Raw genomic sequence first — 19949 nt, 5'->3', positions numbered from 1 at the left:
CCCCTTCCTTTCTGCGTGGTTATTTCACCATCTTTTTGCTGGCAACATTAGTGGCCAACTCTGACCTCACATCAGCCACGGTACAAAAACAGACCCGGAATGAGAGAGAGAGAGAGAGAGAGAGAGAGAGAGAGAGAGAGAGAGAGAGAGAGAGAGAGAGAGAGAGAGAGAGAGAGAGAGAGAGAGAAGAGGGAAGAGGGAAGAGGGAAGAAAGAAAGTACTGGAATAACATCTGGATACCAGTCAATAACTAATAATTCATTCAGTTTCTGTTATATTCCTCCTTTACCACCCCCGGCCCCACCCTCCTTTACTTGAAAAAAAGTAGAAATATATTGACAATTTACTCAAATGTTGAAATCCAACATCAGAAGTGATAAAACTGTTCCTTTTTCATTATAACTGTATCCTTTTTCATGCGCTTGTAGATCAACCATTTTCAGAATTGTTGTACGACATGAAATAAGGCATTAATTTACTCAAACAAAACATAAAAAGTTGACATATGGAGACACAAGGTTTCTGCCTGACAGCGACGATATATCGCTGTCAGGCACCATACCATTCCAATTATGCTTCTTTGATTGCTTCTCATGCTGTAGTTGCCTGCTCCAAACTAGTAGCAGGTCATTGCTGCTTGCATGTTTTGCAGGCGATATATATATAGGGGTTGACACAACCCCAAGCACTACCAAGTGCTTTAAAACATACATGCAGTTTTCTAGCTTGAATTTATTGTAGTGGATACCTTTATCTGGCAAGACAAAATGCCCACAGTCTCAAGATGGAAGATATTGACCTTTCTTTCCGGTATGGTTTTTACCCTTATGAGGGCAAGCTTTAGAGGGCAGAGAGTGGGAACCAGAGACAGATCAAAGTGGCCATAACTCAGGCTGTTGGACCAGCTTACCTCACAGTAAATACTCAGTGTTAATTTTGCTCTGAGGTAACTGTGGATTTGACTGTGTATAGTATTTTAGAAATGTGAACCTACAGTATTAGGGGTTGTTATAGGCTAGCCACTGACCCATATGTCTCTTGCAGAGAAAGACAAAACGCATATAAATCAGAAGATTAATTTCAGAAGAGCATCACACATCTGGCAACAGATGTGTGTGTGTGTGTGTGTGTGTGTGTGTGTGTGTGTGTGTGTGTGTGTGTGTGTGTGTGTGTGTGTGTGTGTGTGTGTGTGTGTGTGTGTGTGTGTGTGTGTGTGTGTGTGTGTGTGTGTGTGTGTGAGAGAGAGTGCGAGAGACAGGCAGAGAGAGAGAGAGAGAGAGAGAGAGAGAGAGAGAGAGAGAGAGCGAGAGAGAGAGAGAGGAGATGGGATAAGGCGGGGTGTGAAAGTCGAGCATACCACAACTCTTTACCAGTTCAGTAATAAAGAGTTTCTTAAGTGGCTCCGCATTGCTAGACCACGTTCTGCTGCTAATTACATCACAGCAGCGAGGAAAGGGTGGAGAGAGAGTTGAAAGAGAGAGAGAGAAAGAGATAAAGAAAGAGAAAGCGAGAGTAAAGAGGGAGAAGTAAAGGGAAAGGATTACAGAAGTGGAGAGAAACAGGCATAACATATTCAGGCTATCTCGTTAAAGAGCATCCTATTGAGAAACCTATTTCAAACGTTATTTGAAGCTGTGAGTATTGGCTCATTTATTCATTTTCAGGAGAGATAACTTTTGTTTTTCCCAGTCTACAACATTTCTGTGTGTGTGTTGTTGTGTTGCTTTGAAAATTTTCAGTTTGTAGTAGTTTCAGACAATTTCAAGGTATTTTAGGTGAACTGGTCTGCATTGTGTGGTTTTATTTGTGATGATGAATTGTTTTACATTATGCAAGCTGCATGCATGAAACTGGTGCTTTGAATTTAAGTCGGTCCTTTGGCCAGTCTCCAATTGCAACATGAGGTACTTCAATGAAAACATTTAGAATAGCTTTAGACTGAGTCATCAGCTTATGATTGTGTGAGATTATTCATTGCGTCACAGATGCCAAACAGATTTTCCCACCTGGATGCTGTCCAACTGCTTTTCATCTGCTCTCACTATATTTCCGGGTCTCCCAACCTTTCTCACCATGACAATGGATTACAGCCATATAAACCTCACTCTATTTGTGTTGTAGATTGGATTTGTGGTCATTCCCTGCCAATAACACCTCTGTTCTAGACACACTGGCTGAATTGTCACAGCACAAAAATGAGACATTTGGTTTGATTCCTCCAATTAAGCACTAATTGGATTTGCCAAGTTATGGGTCACAAGACATGTCTCCTGTCTGACATGACCTCATGTTAAAAGCTGTTCTTTCAGTCATTTGATTGGTTGCTGTCTTAAATGTCAAAGGTTTTAGGAGAGAGCACTATTTTCAGCTGACTGTGCTGTGATGACCACATCGCTTTGAACTAGGGGGTGCAACAGTTAATCCAACAAATAGATTTAATTGATTATTAAAAATAATCGATAATCCATCATTTAATAAAATAATGGATTAATAATCTATCACGATTGTCGGCATGTCATTACAGGCAAAGACTTCAATAGAATAATCACTAAGAACATGATTGAAAGTTGCTGGCCTACTCTGAATACATGAACATGCACATGTCTGCAGAATGCGAGATGTTTTCACCACTGATTGATGCCATGAGACTTGGCTCACACACAACACATGGAAAATGAGTGCTGTGTTCCTTCAAACCTTTTTTTTTTTCATATCTGACACTCATTTGTTCCTCTTTTTTTTCTGTGTCCCACTATCCAAGAAGTTTATTGTGGAATTAATTAACCATTTTTTTAAAAGAAACCTAACATCCTTCTCCAATCATTTTGTTTTTCTTTCTTTTCATGTCACGAAAGGGAGCGTTTTTTTCATCATGACCCATCCCACCGTGTTGATGGTGCTGATGATGGCTGCCATGGCAACCCTGGCACAATCAAGTGGCGAGGAGAATGAATTGGATTATGGGTACTGGAACTACAGAGAGGGAGGTAATATACAGGCTTGTCTTTGATTTAAAAATATGTCTAGATATGGGTCCAGACTCATGGTCTGTTTCTGGAACTGCTCATCAGATCGACTTTTCACTCGACTTGGGACATCCTTGGGTCCTCAATCGAAGTCGATCAGATGAACGGTTCTCCAGACCTGCGATGGACAGAAATAAATACATATATACTGTATGTACATACATACATACATACATACATACATACACACACACACACACACACACACACACACACACACACACACACACACACACACACACACACACACACACACACACACACACACACACACACACACACACACACACACACACACACACACACACACACACACACACACATTACATATTACAAGATCATTACAGCCTAATATTCTTTCACTTCCCTCATTGTGATTATGTGGTGATTGCAGCTGATAATGTCAACGTGGCCGCAGTCCGCAGCGTGACCAGGGTTTTGGATGCCTGGGGCAAGCGTATTTTCAATGAGATTAAGACCCTGCTTCACTCCCAGCCAAGTACATTGCTGCCTGACTATTCCAGGTATTTAGTGAACAAGCAAATATGCAAAAAAATATAAAATGCATTTCTCTTATGTAGACAATCTACGTTCCTACAACTGCAAATATGAATCTCTGCTGTAGGCCAGTGTTTCTAAGCCTGGTGTCCGGGAGGCCCTTGAGGGGGTGCCAAATATCCCGGGGGGGGGGGACAACAACGACGACACATGAGGTCTTGTCTGTTTGGAGGTTGTCCAACATTTTAAACATGTTGCACAAAATCCTCTTGGAGATCTATTATCCTGTAACTTTAACATAGCTAACTCCCACATGTAATATCATTGTGAGGCACAGTAATACTATTGTTAGAAAATGTAATCACTTTCAAGTTTCAACCAGACATCTACAGTATATTCCTATGTCACTATAGATTGTCAACAATATAGTTTCAAAAATAGCTCAAATGGCTGACCTACAAGCTCACAACGCATTGTCATGTTATTCACTATTCATCGTACAACAAAGTATATATAGGGCGTAAGTGGTTAACATGTCTGAAAAACACAAGTATGTGCTTGTGGAGGGGTCTCAGCATTGGTCATGGGGAGCTCCAAGGAGAAAAGGTTGGATACACTGCTGTAGGCAATATTTGGTGCCTATAATGACCTTTATAATATGAACATAAATGTAAATTGCAGATGTTGTGGCTGAGCCTGCCCTTTACATCCTGTAGGGTGCGCCCTCTGTCTGAGTCTGTCAACGACCTGTTCCGGGAAGTCTCTCTGATGCACAGGCGCATCAACGAGCTCACCCATCGCCTAGCAACCCTGGAACCGTTCCTGCGTCGCCACGGCTACCGGGGGGAAGGGGAGGAGGCGAGGGGGGGCGCCATGGCTCTGGCCCCCCGCAACACCAGAGGCCAGGTAGCACGCTTATCCAAGAACCCCCCGAGGAACATGGTGAAGCTGACCCCACCAAAGGGTACACGAGTGGTCCGGAGGAAACGAGTGAGGGTCTTCAGGGATGGGGGCGCACGGGTGCTTCAGAGCGAGAGATAGATGGATCAATATATATAGATATTCACTGGAATGGAAGGATGGAATAGAATAGATGTAGGCTATTAGTGCACTGGTTCTCAAAGTGGGGTCCCGGGACCTCCAGGGGGTCCCCAGTGAAATAATAATTTCAATTAATACAGCATCAAAATCAGTTTAACCACTTTATCACAATTTTATACATAAGAATGATAAGATATTTGATATTTTGGCACAATCTTTGCAGATGGGGGTCTGCGCCCAAATACAGAACAATTTGGGGCTCCTTGATATGAAAAATATTTGAGAACCACTGCTTAGTGAATGGGTCTAAGTTTTGTTCAATGTCAATTATAGAGAGAAATAGAAGAGTTGAAAGTATATAACCCAAACAGGTTTTGCTAATATTTAATGTATGAATCTGATATTTGAATTGTACAGATTTTCCTTTCTTTCTTTCTTTTTGTAATAATGAATTCTATGTTCACGCTGCTTCTCTTTTGAGAGATCAGGATATATGCAATATGAGCTTAGTTGTTTATCATGCAATTGAAGTGTTATAATGTCTTCATTAATAAACTGGGCTTGTACTTCAGACCAGTTTGTCTGTTTAGATTGACAATATAATGGAAAGAAGACTTTCCCATTTCCCATCAAGTGTTATACTGGGTTGACATCTAATGACACAAATGCCATGGTTGACTACTTTAGTGCTGATCTTAGTAGATCTCTCATACAATCCTTAGTGTGTATGCCGATTTATAACAGATTTCTACGTTATATTTTTATGAATATGTGCATTTAACTTTCTGAGAGGTTAGATCTTAGTTTAGTTTATTTGCACATTTATAACATAATTATTATAAATCAAAATAAAAAAAGAGAACAATGCATTTAAATGTGAAGAAACGGAAATAAAAATCAAAACATGATGTGCCGGAAACTAAAGGCCAAAAAACCCGAAAGGGCTTGTTGGGTGGCCTTCCTAATGAATGTCTTTAAAGCTTATAGGAACTAAGGTGTCGATGAAAATATGGGGAATATTCTATAACAACAATATTAACAACAATAATAATAGCATCAACAGACCAGGAAAACACAAAGCTTTATCATACTTAGTATACTTAGAATACATCCGTTATAAGTGTCTTCAGCACTTAAGCCTTATTCTATACTTTGTCATGCAAAAGTAGCCACAAACTCGGTGGATCCGTTATGAGCTTGTAGATCTGTTATTTTTGTGTTTGTGAAAATGTGTGAACTTTATTTTGTTTATAATTCTTTTAATTTAATGTTTTTGCCTATAATGACATGAATAGGTTTAGTGACGCCAGATATATAAAATAGCAGATCTACAAGTTCACGATGTGTCATGATCTGATCTGCTATTTTCGGCAAAGAGATTTGGTGTAGAGGGAAAAAGAGTGTAAGAGGGGTACTATATAGAGGGTTTAAGTGTTTAATAACAAATAAAAGGGTATGCACTCCACTCTGCTGTACTACTGGAGGATGCCATGCTCTTGCCACAGGGTGTCAGGCATGCATTCTCCCATAATGTGATGTGACATTACACTGATTCATGGAGGCTTGATCTCTGTTTTCACTCAGCTGAAATCACGATTGGCCCTCACTGAGCCAGCAGGGGGTGCCTATTTTCTGCTAACATTATTATATTGTTTGTTGTCGTGTGTGCGGGCGCGCGCGCGTGCATGTGTGTAGTCGAAAATTGCAGCCCTAGAAGCTCACAAAGTGCTGTGAGCTTGTCTATTTTCGACACGCGACACCGTCATGCAACGGAATATGAATCGGGCTTGTCTTGTGTGTGCGTGTTGTGGGCACTGGGCTCGAACTTTGGGCCTTAATTAAAACTTTGCCAAGTGTTTCTACAGAATAGTTTTCTCTGCTCTCTGTTCCCCATCTCTGACTCCACTTGTCATCCACGGGCCACGGCAGACTGAGGTGTAGATAGATAGATAGAACCTTCTCCCACTTCTCCGCTTGCATCCACACGCTGTCCTGTCCTTTGTTACCACTTTGATTCCACATGAGCAAGTGTTTCATCCTCCTTTTTTTGTGTGGAAATCTTCACAACATCTCTATCTCTATCAGTCTCTCTCATTTATTCTCTCATTCTCTCTCCCTTCTTTTCCACACCAGTATACAGTTTGTGTAGGTGTTAAGCCCAGGCTGTACTTTTCCATTTTGATATTGTATGTTGATGCATTGTTGTTGCATCCAATCCAGTATGACGATGTAAGTGTAGGCTACTGTATACAAATCTCTCTCTCTCTCTCTCTCTCTCCCCTCTCTCTCTTACTCTCTCCCCATCCCTGGAAAAAGAGCCAGTTGCTAGGTAACGGTTAATTGTCAAGAAGTAGTTACATGTGTTGCAATGCATCCAGGGATTGTTGGGATGGTGTGTGGAGGGGGGTGAACAAGCGAGGGAAGATAAGGGTGGGAATGAGAATGAGAAGGAGGAGAGAGAAAAAAAGAGAAGTAAAGATAGAAATGCAGAAGAAAGGAGAGGGAGAAAGCAGAAAAGAAACAATAGACACAGGCGATGGAGGTAAAAGTGATTAAAAGATTAGACCGATCAAGACGCACACAATCCGGCCGTGCGCTCCGTCTTCTCCTTCCCTGTCAGCACTGTTTACCGCGCATGGCCATCATCCATCTCTGGGAGACACACAGGATCACATACACATATTGATCAATTCTCACACCAAATTCTAACAACATCAGTGTATTTTGAATGAGTTGGCTTCTTTAAATAACCCTTGTTGCTGGACAAGACTTTCGGAAAGGAGAGCGAGAGTGAGAGTCTGAGAAGCGCGAGGGTTGTTTTGGTCGCCGGTGCCTTTCATCGCTGTTGAACATAGTTCACTGTGAATCTCCTCCCCCCCTTCCCTTCCCACTCTCTCTCTCTCTCTCTCTCTCTCTCTCTCTCTCTCTCTGTTTAAATCTCATTCTATTTTTCATTCTCTCTCTCCGTATCCTCCTACAAATGCAGGCTAAACCAACGTCTTGAATAACCTTGAGTCTTAAACCCACTGAGGAACAGTTAACCACTTAAGCCTAATTTATACTTCGTCATACGGCGGTGTAGGATATGCTACAAGGCCCAGGAGATTTTTTTGGGGGAGAATTTACGCCTATAATTAAATGCCCAAAATAGGGAGGCCAGGGATAATGTGTGTTTAATGATGTTAAATGGACATTTCACTATCAAAACAAATTTGGGTCATTTTATCGTCTACTCCCCAGACAGTTTTCAAGTTGCTTGATTCAGTATTTAGATTTTTGATATTTTTTTATCAGATTTTTTTATCAGCCCCCTTCCTATACAAACCCATTGTAACTTCAAACTCTATTTTAAACATGTTAGATTCATCAGAAACACCCGTCCTTGGTTATGGTGACTGATTTTTCAATTACTTTTTTCTTTTATTTTTTATATATTTTTTGGAAAATGAAAACAATTAAATACAATTACATTTTTGTTGTAAATAAATGAAAAAGGTTATCGAAAAGACACGGCACCCTCACGTATTAGGAGGGCAGGATGAGTCACCAAAACCAAGGACGGGTGTTTTTGATGAATCTAACATGTTAAAAATGGAGTTTGAAGTTATGATGGGTTTGTAGCCAATAGGAAGGGGGCGTGTCTGATAGAATGAATATCAAATATCTAAATACTGAATAAAGCAACTTAAAAACTGTCCGGGGGGCTCACAAAGGCCTGAGTAGACAATTAAATGGCACAAAAATGTTTTGAAAGTGAAATATCCCTTTAATTACATCAAGTCCAAATATAAATAGGGAAACTCATCTAAGAGCAGAGTCATGTTGTCCTTCTTTTCTGCCAAAGACCACAACAAATTACAAAATAACTGTTGAATCTTGTGAAGAAAAAGAGCAACATGACAAATGCTTTTGAGATTTCTCATTTTTTATTAATACTCAACACTTTGTTTATTACAAAGAGACCAAAGAATAATATTTCAGCACTCATTTCGACATTGATTGTGTGTTTAATTATCCCCATCTTCAATGTTACTAAATCTTCAATCAAATTTGAATTACTGTCTTCACACATACAATACTGTCTTTCTTTCCATACAAAAATGAGAGGGTGAACTAGATGTTTGTCATATGTACATTTTTCACAATCTGTACAGCTCTGAGATGGATAAGTTATTATAAGTTGTGTGGAAACACATAAAATAAGAGTTATTCTGAGAAGAAAAAGAGTAACTTGTGAAAAAGCAATGTTCTATTGTGCTTTATGTCACTGGTTCTCAACATCGTGTCCGGGGACCACCAGGCGGTCCAAATGGACCCTCATGGGTCTGTAAATTAACACAGAACATTTTACAGTGTAGACTGAGGTTCCCAAAAAAAAAGAAGAAAAAAAGGTACCATTTGTACCCTCTCGGAGTTACAGACCCTTAAGGATCAATTTGGACACCTGGTGGGCCCTGGACCAGATTTTGAGAAACAGTACTTTATCTGTACCAAATCAGGGATGGTGCTGTGATGGTGCTGTAGTGTTTTTGACAAAACAAGTTCCCTGGTCACTGACTAAATCAGAAAAAAATAAAAAAACACATTGAAAACCTTTCATTAGTTTTTACTGCTTTAAATGCACACACTATCTTTTATGAATACAATAAAGAATTGCACACATCGCGGCCTCAAACCATTACAAAAACAATTTCGCAGGGGAAACCTCCAAATCAAACATGTATCTGAAATAGATCTATTCTCTGTCATTTTGTACATTTTTTTTTATCAAAACTCTGTGAGTGGGAGGTAAATTACTTATATACAGCATTATAATACATACAGAGTACAATCCTCTCGTAATTTTGGATTGTACTGTGTATAATCAGTAAACAGTTATATCTCTCACACCCATTCTCCGTCTCTCTTCCACACGAGTACACACACAGAGGTAATCAAGCGTATGTATTCAGGCACAGACAATCAGAAAGAATAAAACTATACTGTGAGGTTCAAAGGAAGACATAAGTATAAGTATTTGAAATGAGAACGGGTGTGGTTTCATTAATGACAAAGAATGCAGAAATCAAGAACTCAATCTCATTCACAGGCCTTTACACAAAATATCAAGAAAAACCTTAATTAATCTTCTTACAAATTGTTCTTCTTTTAACACTGACAATACAATTGTTTGCTACCCTAGTGAAAAATCCAGTTTAATCACTTTTGACGTATTTGAGTATCGCCAAAATTTGGTACGTGATAAATTGTTGTCTTCTCTTGCACAAACAAGTACAAACACCTACAGTACTACATGGATCAGAATCAATGAAATTGTTAAAACTCCAAATATTCAAATATCATTCAAAATCACCCACTTTGGGCTGAAAGAGTAAGATAAAAAAGAACAGGAAAAAGAAAGAAAGAAAGAAAAAAGAAATCATAGTATACAGCACATGCAAGTCCTTACAAACACTAGTATCATACATACTGACTTGTCAACCAGGAACGGGAAAATCTTCAAAAAGGTCAGATTGGGTGTACAAGAATGTAAATAAGAAATCCATTAAGACAGATTGTGCTTAGATCATAACATTTGGTTGGCAATGCAATGCAATAAAAAGTCTTTGAAACATAATACGTTCAGAGACGGCTGAATTCCAAGTGATGTCCTGAATAGTTCCATTACAATGCTTTGATGGGAGTGAGGGATCAGTCACAGAGTAAACAATAGTATAATTACAGCATTATTTGTATAATCTATACCTCTGTGAAACAGCATGGCGGACCTGTGTGTGATCTTAAGTGGCTTTGATGTGCAGCACTGAGATTAATTCACTGCCAAGGGAAATGTTTCCACTCAGCTCAATGTCTGAACTCTTACTCAGGACACATTTTGTATTAACCCCTTCTCTCTGTTTTATATTCTACACAGTAAAATCATCACTGTAACGGGTCCTTTTGGTTGCATTTGTACACTCTCAGAGTTAAATGAACACTCAATATTTTACAGTGTACTGACACTCCACAACGCACACAATCTTACCCAGGACCTCAAACTTGGAACAAGAAGAAAGACTAATTCTTCCCTTTGTCAAACTCTTTCATCAAATCCTTAGTATACATATTTCTACATTACAGTTTTAATCCTTTGAGCAGAATGTTCCAGATATATACCTTGATAGTTTCCGTTTGAGTTACACGCATTGTGAGAAAGGCTGTTTATGTTTGACAGTGCAGAGTGAATTAGTGGGATCCTGGCTGTCGGTATGGATCTGTAAGTGGAATATGTGTAGCTTTGATTTAGGTAGTATAAAACATTGTATTGAATGTGTGTGTTGGGGGCTGAGGGGTGATCAATATAAACGGTATAAATCATATATAAATAAGTTCTAATAATTACTAATTTCTTGCCATTTATTCTATCATAGTAATAATGTGCATCACTTGATTCTCCTCCACTCTCTCTTTCCTCAAATATGATCTTCTTCTACAGCCGGCAAAGCTTTATAGCCATAGTCATGAAATAATGAATACGCCAGACTGTTCATCCCAGCAATAGAGACCTCTCTCCCACAGTCCATTGTGGCCGTGTCCTGACAGGTAAACTGTCATTTGAACAAAACCCAATGGAATGCAATGAGAGGACCATGCAGGCATAAAAGGTGATTTACCTACATTTAGTGAACTGGTTTATAGATCATTTGCAATGTGAACGTGACATTATGGGTTTGAGGAAGCTACTGAAAAAAAAAAATCAGAGCTTAATTGAAAAAAGACCAACCAAATTATAATGTGTTATTGATGATATACACTAGCAATTACTGTCCTTGCTTTGCACTTCTCTACAGGCTGATTTTAAGGACGAAGGGTATTTGTCATTAGGGTGCTTTGGCTTTGACCCTCACAAGGCTGATTGTGTTGCTTGTAAAGCTGCTGGGAATATATTAGGATTGATTATGAACCTTATTCAACTGCTGAAATAACGTAACCTAACATCTCCATTCTGGAGGGAACGTTCGCAGAAAATAGCCAATCTACAAGCTCACAAGGCATTGCGTTGTGAGCTTTTAAAGAGTTTCGGCGAAGAGATTTGGTATAGAGGGGGAAATAGAGTGCACCAAGTGCCAACTCAGGTCCATTTTACTAAGTATAGAGGGTCCAAGTGGTTAGTTGATGTGTGTTCTGAAGGGCATCAGCCAGATGCCTATAAAATGTGAAGAAAAACGTTGTTTTTCTTCACACCCTTAGTGTGACATTCACTCTGTATGCCAAGACCTTTTTAGATGGATATTCACGTTTCTTGGATATGATACGCAAATAAGGAATTAGTGGCATAATTCACTCAATTGCTTACAGATGGGCCTGTCCATAAATAGAAACGCTCTTGTGTGAAGATCATTGTGAATCCTATAAGGCACATCCAGCTCTAAATGTGAGATCTACTCCATAATGCCAGGCAATAAATAAATAAACAATACAATAAGAGGAAAATGGCAAATCAGTATGAGGCTGCGGTTTCCGCAGCTGTGATTATAAAAAAAAAACTCCTTTGCATTAAGTACACAAATGTACTCAGCAGGTCATGCCTTTCACTACACTTCACAGCACTCCAACAAAAGAAAAGAAACAATTCAAACATGGAGAAAGAATTGATAATAATAAAGAAGAAAGTCCACATTACAGGAACCCCAAAATGATCTATTCTAGTTTTAATTTTGGACTGTCAAATATTCTATCCATCTCCTGTACTATTGGTAAGCTAGCAAAGAATCAACATTGGTACAAATATATAACAACATGAACTATTTGAATAAATAAAATAAAAATAAAAACAAGCCCAAACTGATCATCATAAACATCATAATCATAATCAATAGCATTATTAACATTATCAATACAATTTTTATTTAATTTACCCTGTTACTTCAACGAAAGCGTTTGATTTCTCATTCATGATTGTATTTCCGTTGCTAAGCAAAACGTTTCTTTTGGTGTACGGAACGGCAGAAGGGAGGGAATGACAGTAAGGGTGTGAAGGAGAGCAGAGATGGAAGATTTTATCTTTTTCTTTCCCCTCCATTCCTCTCTCCCTTCCCATATTCCTCTAAGTCTCAGAGAGCAGCAGCAGAATCTTCTCTCTCCCAAAAAAATAAGAAATAGACTTCACCAAAGCTTAGTCTGGTTCATTGTCCAACTTCTCTCCATTTCAGTGGCATGAGACCAACATACAGAATACAGAATATATGGTCTTCCTAGAGGAAAGCCATCAGCCTACTGTGCCTCTCGTTTTTCCTCCTCACTTCCTCTGTTCTTTTCTCCACATCCTCCATCTGTCATTATCTCTTGTCTCTCAAAAGTCAGACTGATTCTGGACAGCTTTTCATGAATATGTCTCTCATTTTCCCCACCCCGTAGATCTCTCTCTCTCTCTCTCTCTCTCTCTCTCTCTCTCTCTCTCTCTCTCTCTCTCTCTCTCTCTCTCTGTCTCTCTCTCTCTCTCTCTCTCTCTCTCTCTCTCTCTCTCTCTCTCTCACTATCTTTCCTCTCAGACGTCAGACTCAATGCTGGAGAGCTTTTCATAAACATGTCCATTGCTGGCACCATTGAAAGGTCTTTGTCCCTGCCCCAGGCCTAATGCGTCCCTACCACCTGGAAGTAACTTGTTGGTCCCATGGTTCCCCATGGGTCCTCCCACCCCACCCAGACATAGCTCTTTGGGGAACCTGGGGGCCACATTGGACATCACCCCAGCGGTGGCCGACGCTGGCAAATAGGAAGCTGCTCCCATGGAGTCACGGAAGTCCCCTCCTCCTCGGCTGTTGTTGAGTAGCTGCTGCTGCTGATGTTGCTGCGTCTGTGGCTTTTTGAAGTAGTACGGTTTGGCACCGTGTAAAAGACACTGGTCATCACCGAAGGTTGGGATGAAGGGGTTCTGGTTCACCTTATCTGGGTAGAGAGATTTAGACAAGGAGTAAGTCCCGGCCCCCCTGCTGCCACCACCTCCACCACCACCACCACCTCCACCACCACCACCACCGCCCCCACCTCCCATCATAGCTCTATCTCTGTCCCTCAGGTCTCTCTCCCCAACCGATCGCCGGTGCAACCCCCCGTCGCTTCCACGGAATGAACTGAATTTGGGGGATTTTGCCCTTTCCCCACTATCACCACCGCCTGCATACCTCTCAAACATGTGGGCATAGGGGCTGGGGCCCTCCATGAAACGATCTCTGTCTTTCAAGCTCACACTTCGGGATTGGGGGAGCTGCCCCCCGATACCCCCGCCTGCTCCTCCCATGCGGCTAGCCCCTTCCCTCTGCAGGTCTACAAACGTGTCATAGGAGTGCTGCCTCCGCAAGACCCTCCCCCCTGGCCCTAACTTCCTGCGCTGTGTCTGAGTTTGGGACTGGCTAACCCCTACGCCACTCTTCCCACCGCTAAACACAAGGTTATTGTCTTCGCTGATGTTGTAGAGATTGCTTGGTTGTTTCTTACAGGACTCACACCGTTTACTGCCAGCGGAGCTGGGGCGAGTGGTGCCGCCTCCCCCGTGGTGAGCTAGGCCATGGCAGTTATGACACTCCCAGTCGCCCCCAGCTATGCCCCCCCCTCCTATCCCAGGACCACCCTTCTCCCAGCAGGTGTGAGCCTGCTGCCCTGCTGCCACCGAGCCGAGCCCGCTCTTACACTCGGACTTCTTGCTTTTACCTTTCAAGAAGTCCTCCACGGGAACTAAGCTCTTACAGATACCGCCACCACTACCACTGCCAACGCCACTTCCTCCGCCTCCACCCTCCTGCTCCCACTTGGCCTTGCCCTCCTTGGAACGGAACTGGTCCGCATAGAAATCCCTCAGGTTATCTTTTTCTTTGCGGAACAAGTAAGGTGAAGAATTACCCCCTCCTCCTCGCTTCCGCTCCACGGGCGGCGAGGCCGAGCGGTGTGCCATGGGACCGTGAGGGAAGTGGTGGTGTACGGTGTGGTGGTGGGGTCTCCTCCTGAGGCCGCTCAGCTCTATCTCGTCCTGCTCCCGTCTGCACTTGGCCGAGGCTGGCCGCTTTTTCAGACTGTCCCTGTACTGTTTACGCCTCTTGGCGCCCTCCAGGTTGCCGTAGGTGACGGTGTGCGTGGAGATATCCGACGCATCGGAGCGGATGTTTCCGTCATCGCCACCCGAGCCTCCCCCAACCCCGCCTCCACCGCAGTACCTGTCTTGACCCCCGATGAGCCCCATGCTGGATGTGCCTCCTTTGAAAGAGAACCTGCCGTAGACATTGTTTGCCTTGAACCCCGCCTGGCCAGAGCCCGCAGGGGCATGGCCGGCAATCAGGTCAAACTTATTGGTGTTCCGTAGGGTCATGGAGGCACGGGGCTGGGTGGTGAAGATGGGTGCTACCCCTCCCCCTAAGCTGTCACAATCGAACATCCCACCCTCCAACGAGCTAGCGCTGCCTAAACTACGCGGCCTATTAGGCGGGGGTCCGGACATACCCAGAGCAGGGTGGTGGTGCAGGTAATGATCCTGGTACAGGTTGCTGTCCTTCAGGGGCAAGTTGCCAAAAGTCCTCTCCACCTCGCCGATGTAGTCACTGAACATGTTGTCTTTGCAGTCTACTGGATGGCCCGCCAGGCTACGCCGGCGCTCCTGGATGTCGTAGATAGTCGAATCGCGGACGCCATGGCCGTAGTCCAGGGCAGCGTGTGGCGAACCGTTAACACCCGGGATGGCAGTCATGTCCTTGGCAGTGCGGAGCAGCCGCAGGATGTTGGAGTGAGTGTTGTTCATCATGTTCATGTTCATTGTAGCTGAGGGGGAGTCCGTGGTGGACTTTTCCTCAATCTGCACCCCATGGATGCAGCTCCAGATACCCTGGAGGGAGGGAACAGGACAGGAGCAGGGAAACAGAGAAAGAGAGAGAGAGAGAGAGAGACAAGGCATAAAGGAAGTGAAGAGCAGAGACAGGAAGTTATGGCCAGTGTATGCAATCAGTGAGAGGAGAACAAGCGAACAACAGTCAAACAGAGATAGAGAAGTGACGTGTGATAGGGGAGAGGTTCAGGAGGTGGTAACACAGAGTTAAAGACCAAATTGGATTCAGCAGGATAGAGGGAGAATGAGACAGCCACACAAACAGACACATGAAGACAGATCAACCAACCAGCCGTCAGTTAAAGGGACAGACAGAGAGCAAGAGAGAGGCAGACAGAGATTGAAGCAGAGAGGGATTAATGCATTTCCCTGTTCTGTCTGACCACACACTATTAAACAGTAACAGGAGTTGAGTTAATAACCCATCTCAAAAACTACCGGATCTTCCTGTGCATGCTCAGTTTACAGGAGAGCAGAAATAACTTAAAATAACTGAAATACAAGATTCAGAATCTTCAAATTATACTTTATCATTCAAGGAAATGCATCACATCTTGAAAGCTAGTTGGATGCATTTAGTGATATCAGAGCATGAGTCAAAGCAATTTAAAATGGCAGTATCCATGTGTGTTGATGTGATTTTCTTCCAACGACGCCGGCCAGCAAGCCGTGGGCATTCAGTACAATACAAAATTCAGGGTGCTCTTATGAAACTTGCCCACATGCAAATTGGCATGGGCCGAATCTGTGCTTGATGGCTTAATTAAATAAGCAGGACTTTGAAGAGATGACGGCTTGACGGAGAAGTCAAACATACGTGTTTAAATGGCAGCTAAAGGGTTGTGTGGCTGAGTACGATAGCCAAATCCAAAAGGTCAGGGGCACAGTACCCGTCAGCCAGCATGCAGGCCAACATTCTTCAAAGACGTCAACTTGTCACGCAATGTTTCTGTGTCTGTCGCATAGTCACTGTCCCTGTCTCCGAGCCGCATTCATGAATCTGAATCTATAACTCTCTCTTTTATGCTTCCATTCTTTGTCGTTTCTGTCTGTCTCTCTTATCTCCATCGCTGGACATTCTGCTGAGCGGCAGACGCCCTGATGGGATTGTCTCTTCTTATCTCTTGTCTGTAGCGACTATGGCTGCCGTGAATGGTAATAGAACAGAGGTTACCGGCACGCCAGCACATCCATTCTTTTCTACGCTCCCGCTTCCTGTTCGTGGCTTTTTTCCCTTATCATTCCTCACTATAACTGATCTCGTTTTCCCACTCTCTATTTTATTAGACTCTTCAAGTCTCGCCACTTGTTCTTCCCCATAGTCTCCCTATATGTGTGCAGGTTACTTGAGAGCCATACTGTCTCCAAATCATTTCTCCTCACTCCCACCTCAACTTGAGTGTTAAACCAGGCATGGAAAAGTGTAATGGAGTATTGGAAATCACCTGCCATGGGAAATAATAGCAGGAACTCTTGAATAGTGTAGCTAAATGGATACTGTGATGCAACTGACAAATCAAATCTGCCTCATGTGTGTCTGAGCTAATAAGTAGTGAATCAGAATGTCTGTAAAATGTAGGAACCTGTTAGAGGTTAAAAATAAGTGTTAAATAGCACTATATTCCCATGGGCCAAAATTGGACCCTGGGTACTTTTCTTGTGGCCCTGGAACACATTCCATATTCCAATGTAACAAAAAAATCACACCTGTGTGAAGGTAGCGGCGCCTTTGATATATTTTGTCATAGATATTATTAAATATTTCTAGATATTACTCATTGTTTATTTAGTCATTGTTTATATAGACATCTAATTCTATATTCATGACATCATAGTGATGTCATGAATAGTAACATAGTGATGTCATGAATAGTAACATAGTGATGTCATGAATAGTGACCAATCAGAACGTTGACGGACCTGACCAATCAGAACGTTGACGGACCTGACCAATCAGAACCTTGGCGAGCCTGACCAATCAGAACGTTGACGCAAAAGCCAGGTATAGGAGGGCTAATATCCGCTCTATACCTAAAGGTATAGAGCGGCTAGCGCCGCTAATAATATCCGCTCTATACCTTTAGGTATAGAGCGGCTAGCGCCGCTAAAAACAAAAACAATGGTTGTACTAGATGACCATTTTGAATGTTTTTCATAACCGTTAACCGAAACTCGTTAATGGTTAATTAAGGCTGTTATGTCAATTTGTATGAGCTTAAAGGGCAAGACCACTTTGGTAGAGGTTTGGGTTGTGTAGTTACCTTGCCATGATGTAACTCCAAAGGTGGGCAAGAAATAAAAAATAATTGCTCCATTGATTAGAAATTGATAATTCAAAATATGCTCCTCATTGACTTACATTGTACGGTAAAACAGCTCTCAAAGTCACTCTTTTAGCACATTGATTCAGACAATATAGAACATCACCAAACCCAGTACTGTTTTTTTTTTAAATAAAAATGTCAACTTCCTGTTGATTTTGCCATTTTTAGTAGAAAACCTGGACTGGATCCGCGGATCCGGATCCAGATCTTCAAATGGTAAAATCAACAGGAAGTTGAAATTTTTATTTAAAAAAAAAACAGTACTGGGTTTGGTGATGCTCTATATTGTCTGAATCAGCTTTGTTTGGGTTCATTTATGTGCTAAAAGAGTGACTTTGAGAGCTGTTTTACCGTAAAATGTAAGTCAATGAGGAGCATATTTTGAATTGTCAATTTCTAATCAATGGAGCAATCATTTTTTATTTCTTGCCCACCTTTGGAGTTACATCATGGCAAGGTAACTACACAACCCAAACCTCTACCAAAGTGGTCTTACCCTTTAATGGACATAATGGACATATTATGGTGACTTCATACTGCTTCATACTGCATTTACGTATTTTGATGTTTGAGAGGATAATATCTGTGCTAGACCTTTATAGTGCACAGGCTTTGATTTTGAATTTGAGAAAATAGGAAGTAGGTATTTCAATGTGATTTTTGCATGGGTAATTGCCAAGGAAGGGTCTTTGTGAGAAGAGTGGTGGAGGCATGCTTACATGGTAAAAGATTTTCCATATGAATGAAAGGTTTTTGTTTTTATCTATGTTTGAGCACCTGGCTGATAAAGGCACACGCTCTTAGTATTCTATGCTCTATGCTCTACTGTATGTATTTCATGAACCATTAGATCAGAGAGCATCATGGCATTCAGCCTGGGAAGCTATTGACTGATTGGATGAAACACACGGCTGTGTAAAAGCAAATGGATGAGATGGAGAATTCTTTCTTTGATATGATGGACAAAATCCACTCAAAAGTCTGAAATTGGTAGCTACAAATAGAGGGAGATGGCATGTATGGATGAAATGCACTCAAAACTCATGTTGTCCTCTTTTATGTTGATGTGCCAATGAAAATGTATTAATGTAGCTTTTGTCAAACTACCCAGCTACAGCACATGGTGAAAAAAAACTCTGTCTCTTTAGTGAACAGAAAATATATTTTTGGGACAGGATACCAATTTTATCCAATCAGGAGAGAAAACTCATACAGGATACAGGATTAACAAGTGAAATTGGAAGTGTTAATACAAAAAGGAGTCAGAATTGCAACTGGAACACTCACTATAAAATAAATGATCTTTGTGGAATTTTCTCTACTGATTGGATAACATTTGTACAAATAGAGGGAGATTATTATAATGTATTACTGTGTATTACTACTCATGTATAACTATGAGAATTATAATACAATATGATCCTGGTCAGAAAAAGTCAGCAAGTGAACGGTATTTATGAAGTATTAGGATACCTGACCTCATCAATCACTAACAATTAGCTTTATGATGTGTTATAATTACTGTTATAAAGCATTATGAGCGCTTAACTGTAATTACAATATAATGTAATTATATACATATTATTTGTATTACAATTAGGAATATCTTCAGATTTAGAAACCAACAGGTGAACATATGGCGCTGTCTGATAACCGAGCTAGGTTGTAATCCTTCTTGTGTTAAAAAAATAACATTATGCAAATTGAATTATGCCACAAGAAACTGTATGTTGGCACTTCCATCCTTAACATAAAACAGTGTGAATGTGACCCGTATGAATGACAGGCTTTTATTGCATCAGCAGCATCAGAACATGTAGTCGGAAGTCTCAAGACCCGATATCGTTGGCTTTGCTAGAATAATTTTGCTGGCACTGTTCACTGATACACCATTGAACTCAATTAGCTTCGACATATTTTGCAACGTTATGCATTTTATTTCATGGTCATATTGGATTTGCGATACAAGTAAAGGTAAGAATTGTTTTTTGGAGGTTCTTTGCCTTATGACAGCCTGTGCTGAAATGCCACAGGTGAGTCATTTTACCCCCATGACTGACTCTATACATGTTAATGACGGCCGGTGGTCTCAAAACCCTTTGCTGTATTTTTTGTCAGAACTAATGTCAGCTTTAGCAAAATAAACAAATAAATAATGTAAACATACCCTGCTGATGGAGAAGGTCAAACTCGGCTTGCCCGTACACA

General features: G+C 41.5%; 2 protein-coding genes across 3 annotated transcripts in view; one reads left to right on the top strand and one right to left on the bottom strand.

Annotated features, from left to right (window-relative positions):
* Nucleotides 1-1347: 1347 nt before the first annotated feature.
* On the top strand, nt 1348-5136 carry LOC311063005 (uncharacterized protein). Of its 2 annotated transcripts, none has more exons than XM_084082222.1 (4): nt 1348-1634; nt 2856-2987; nt 3421-3550; nt 4241-5136. In XM_084082222.1, the coding sequence occupies exons 2-4, from the start codon at nt 2873-2875 to the stop codon at nt 4563-4565; spliced, it is 570 nt and encodes a 189-aa protein (XP_083938348.1). In that variant the 5' UTR covers nt 1348-1634; nt 2856-2872; the 3' UTR covers nt 4566-5136. The 2 variants fall into 2 exon arrangements, with proteins under 2 accessions (XP_083938348.1, XP_083938347.1); XM_084082221.1 differs by having other exon boundaries at nt 1348-1638; nt 2860-2987.
* A 7956-nt stretch (nt 5137-13092) lies between these two features.
* Nucleotides 13093-19949, bottom strand: part of grin2bb (glutamate receptor, ionotropic, N-methyl D-aspartate 2B-b) — a gene marked incomplete at its 3' end in the record, with an annotated part of 96483 nt that continues 89626 nt past the window's right edge. Inside the window, exons 13-14 of the mRNA XM_084084191.1 lie at nt 19909-19949; nt 13093-15417 (exon numbers count right to left, since the gene is read on the bottom strand). The exon at nt 19909-19949 is cut by the window's right edge and continues 198 nt beyond it. Coding sequence (XP_083940317.1) covers nt 13093-15417; nt 19909-19949 — 2366 coding nt within the window. The remainder of the gene's footprint in view (nt 15418-19908) is intronic.

Source organism: Gymnoscopelus microlampas (assembly GCF_963454915.1).
Source record: "Gymnoscopelus microlampas genome assembly, chromosome: 2".
In the NCBI taxonomy this organism is placed as follows: domain Eukaryota; kingdom Metazoa; phylum Chordata; class Actinopteri; order Myctophiformes; family Myctophidae; genus Gymnoscopelus; species Gymnoscopelus microlampas.
Note: the sequence above shows the minus strand (reverse complement) of the source record. Positions and strands in the feature narration are given on the sequence as shown.

Excerpts from the sequence above, each read along its gene's own strand:
- LOC311063005 (XM_084082222.1), top strand. The coding sequence starts at position 2,873 with ATGACCCATCCCACCGTGTTGATGGTGCTGATGATGGCTGCCATGGCA. Across the intron at positions 2,988-3,420 it reads CTGGAACTACAGAGAGGGAG|CTGATAATGTCAACGTGGCC; the intron begins GTAATATACAGG and ends TGGTGATTGCAG. Across the intron at positions 3,551-4,240 it reads TTGCTGCCTGACTATTCCAG|GGTGCGCCCTCTGTCTGAGT; the intron begins GTATTTAGTGAA and ends TACATCCTGTAG.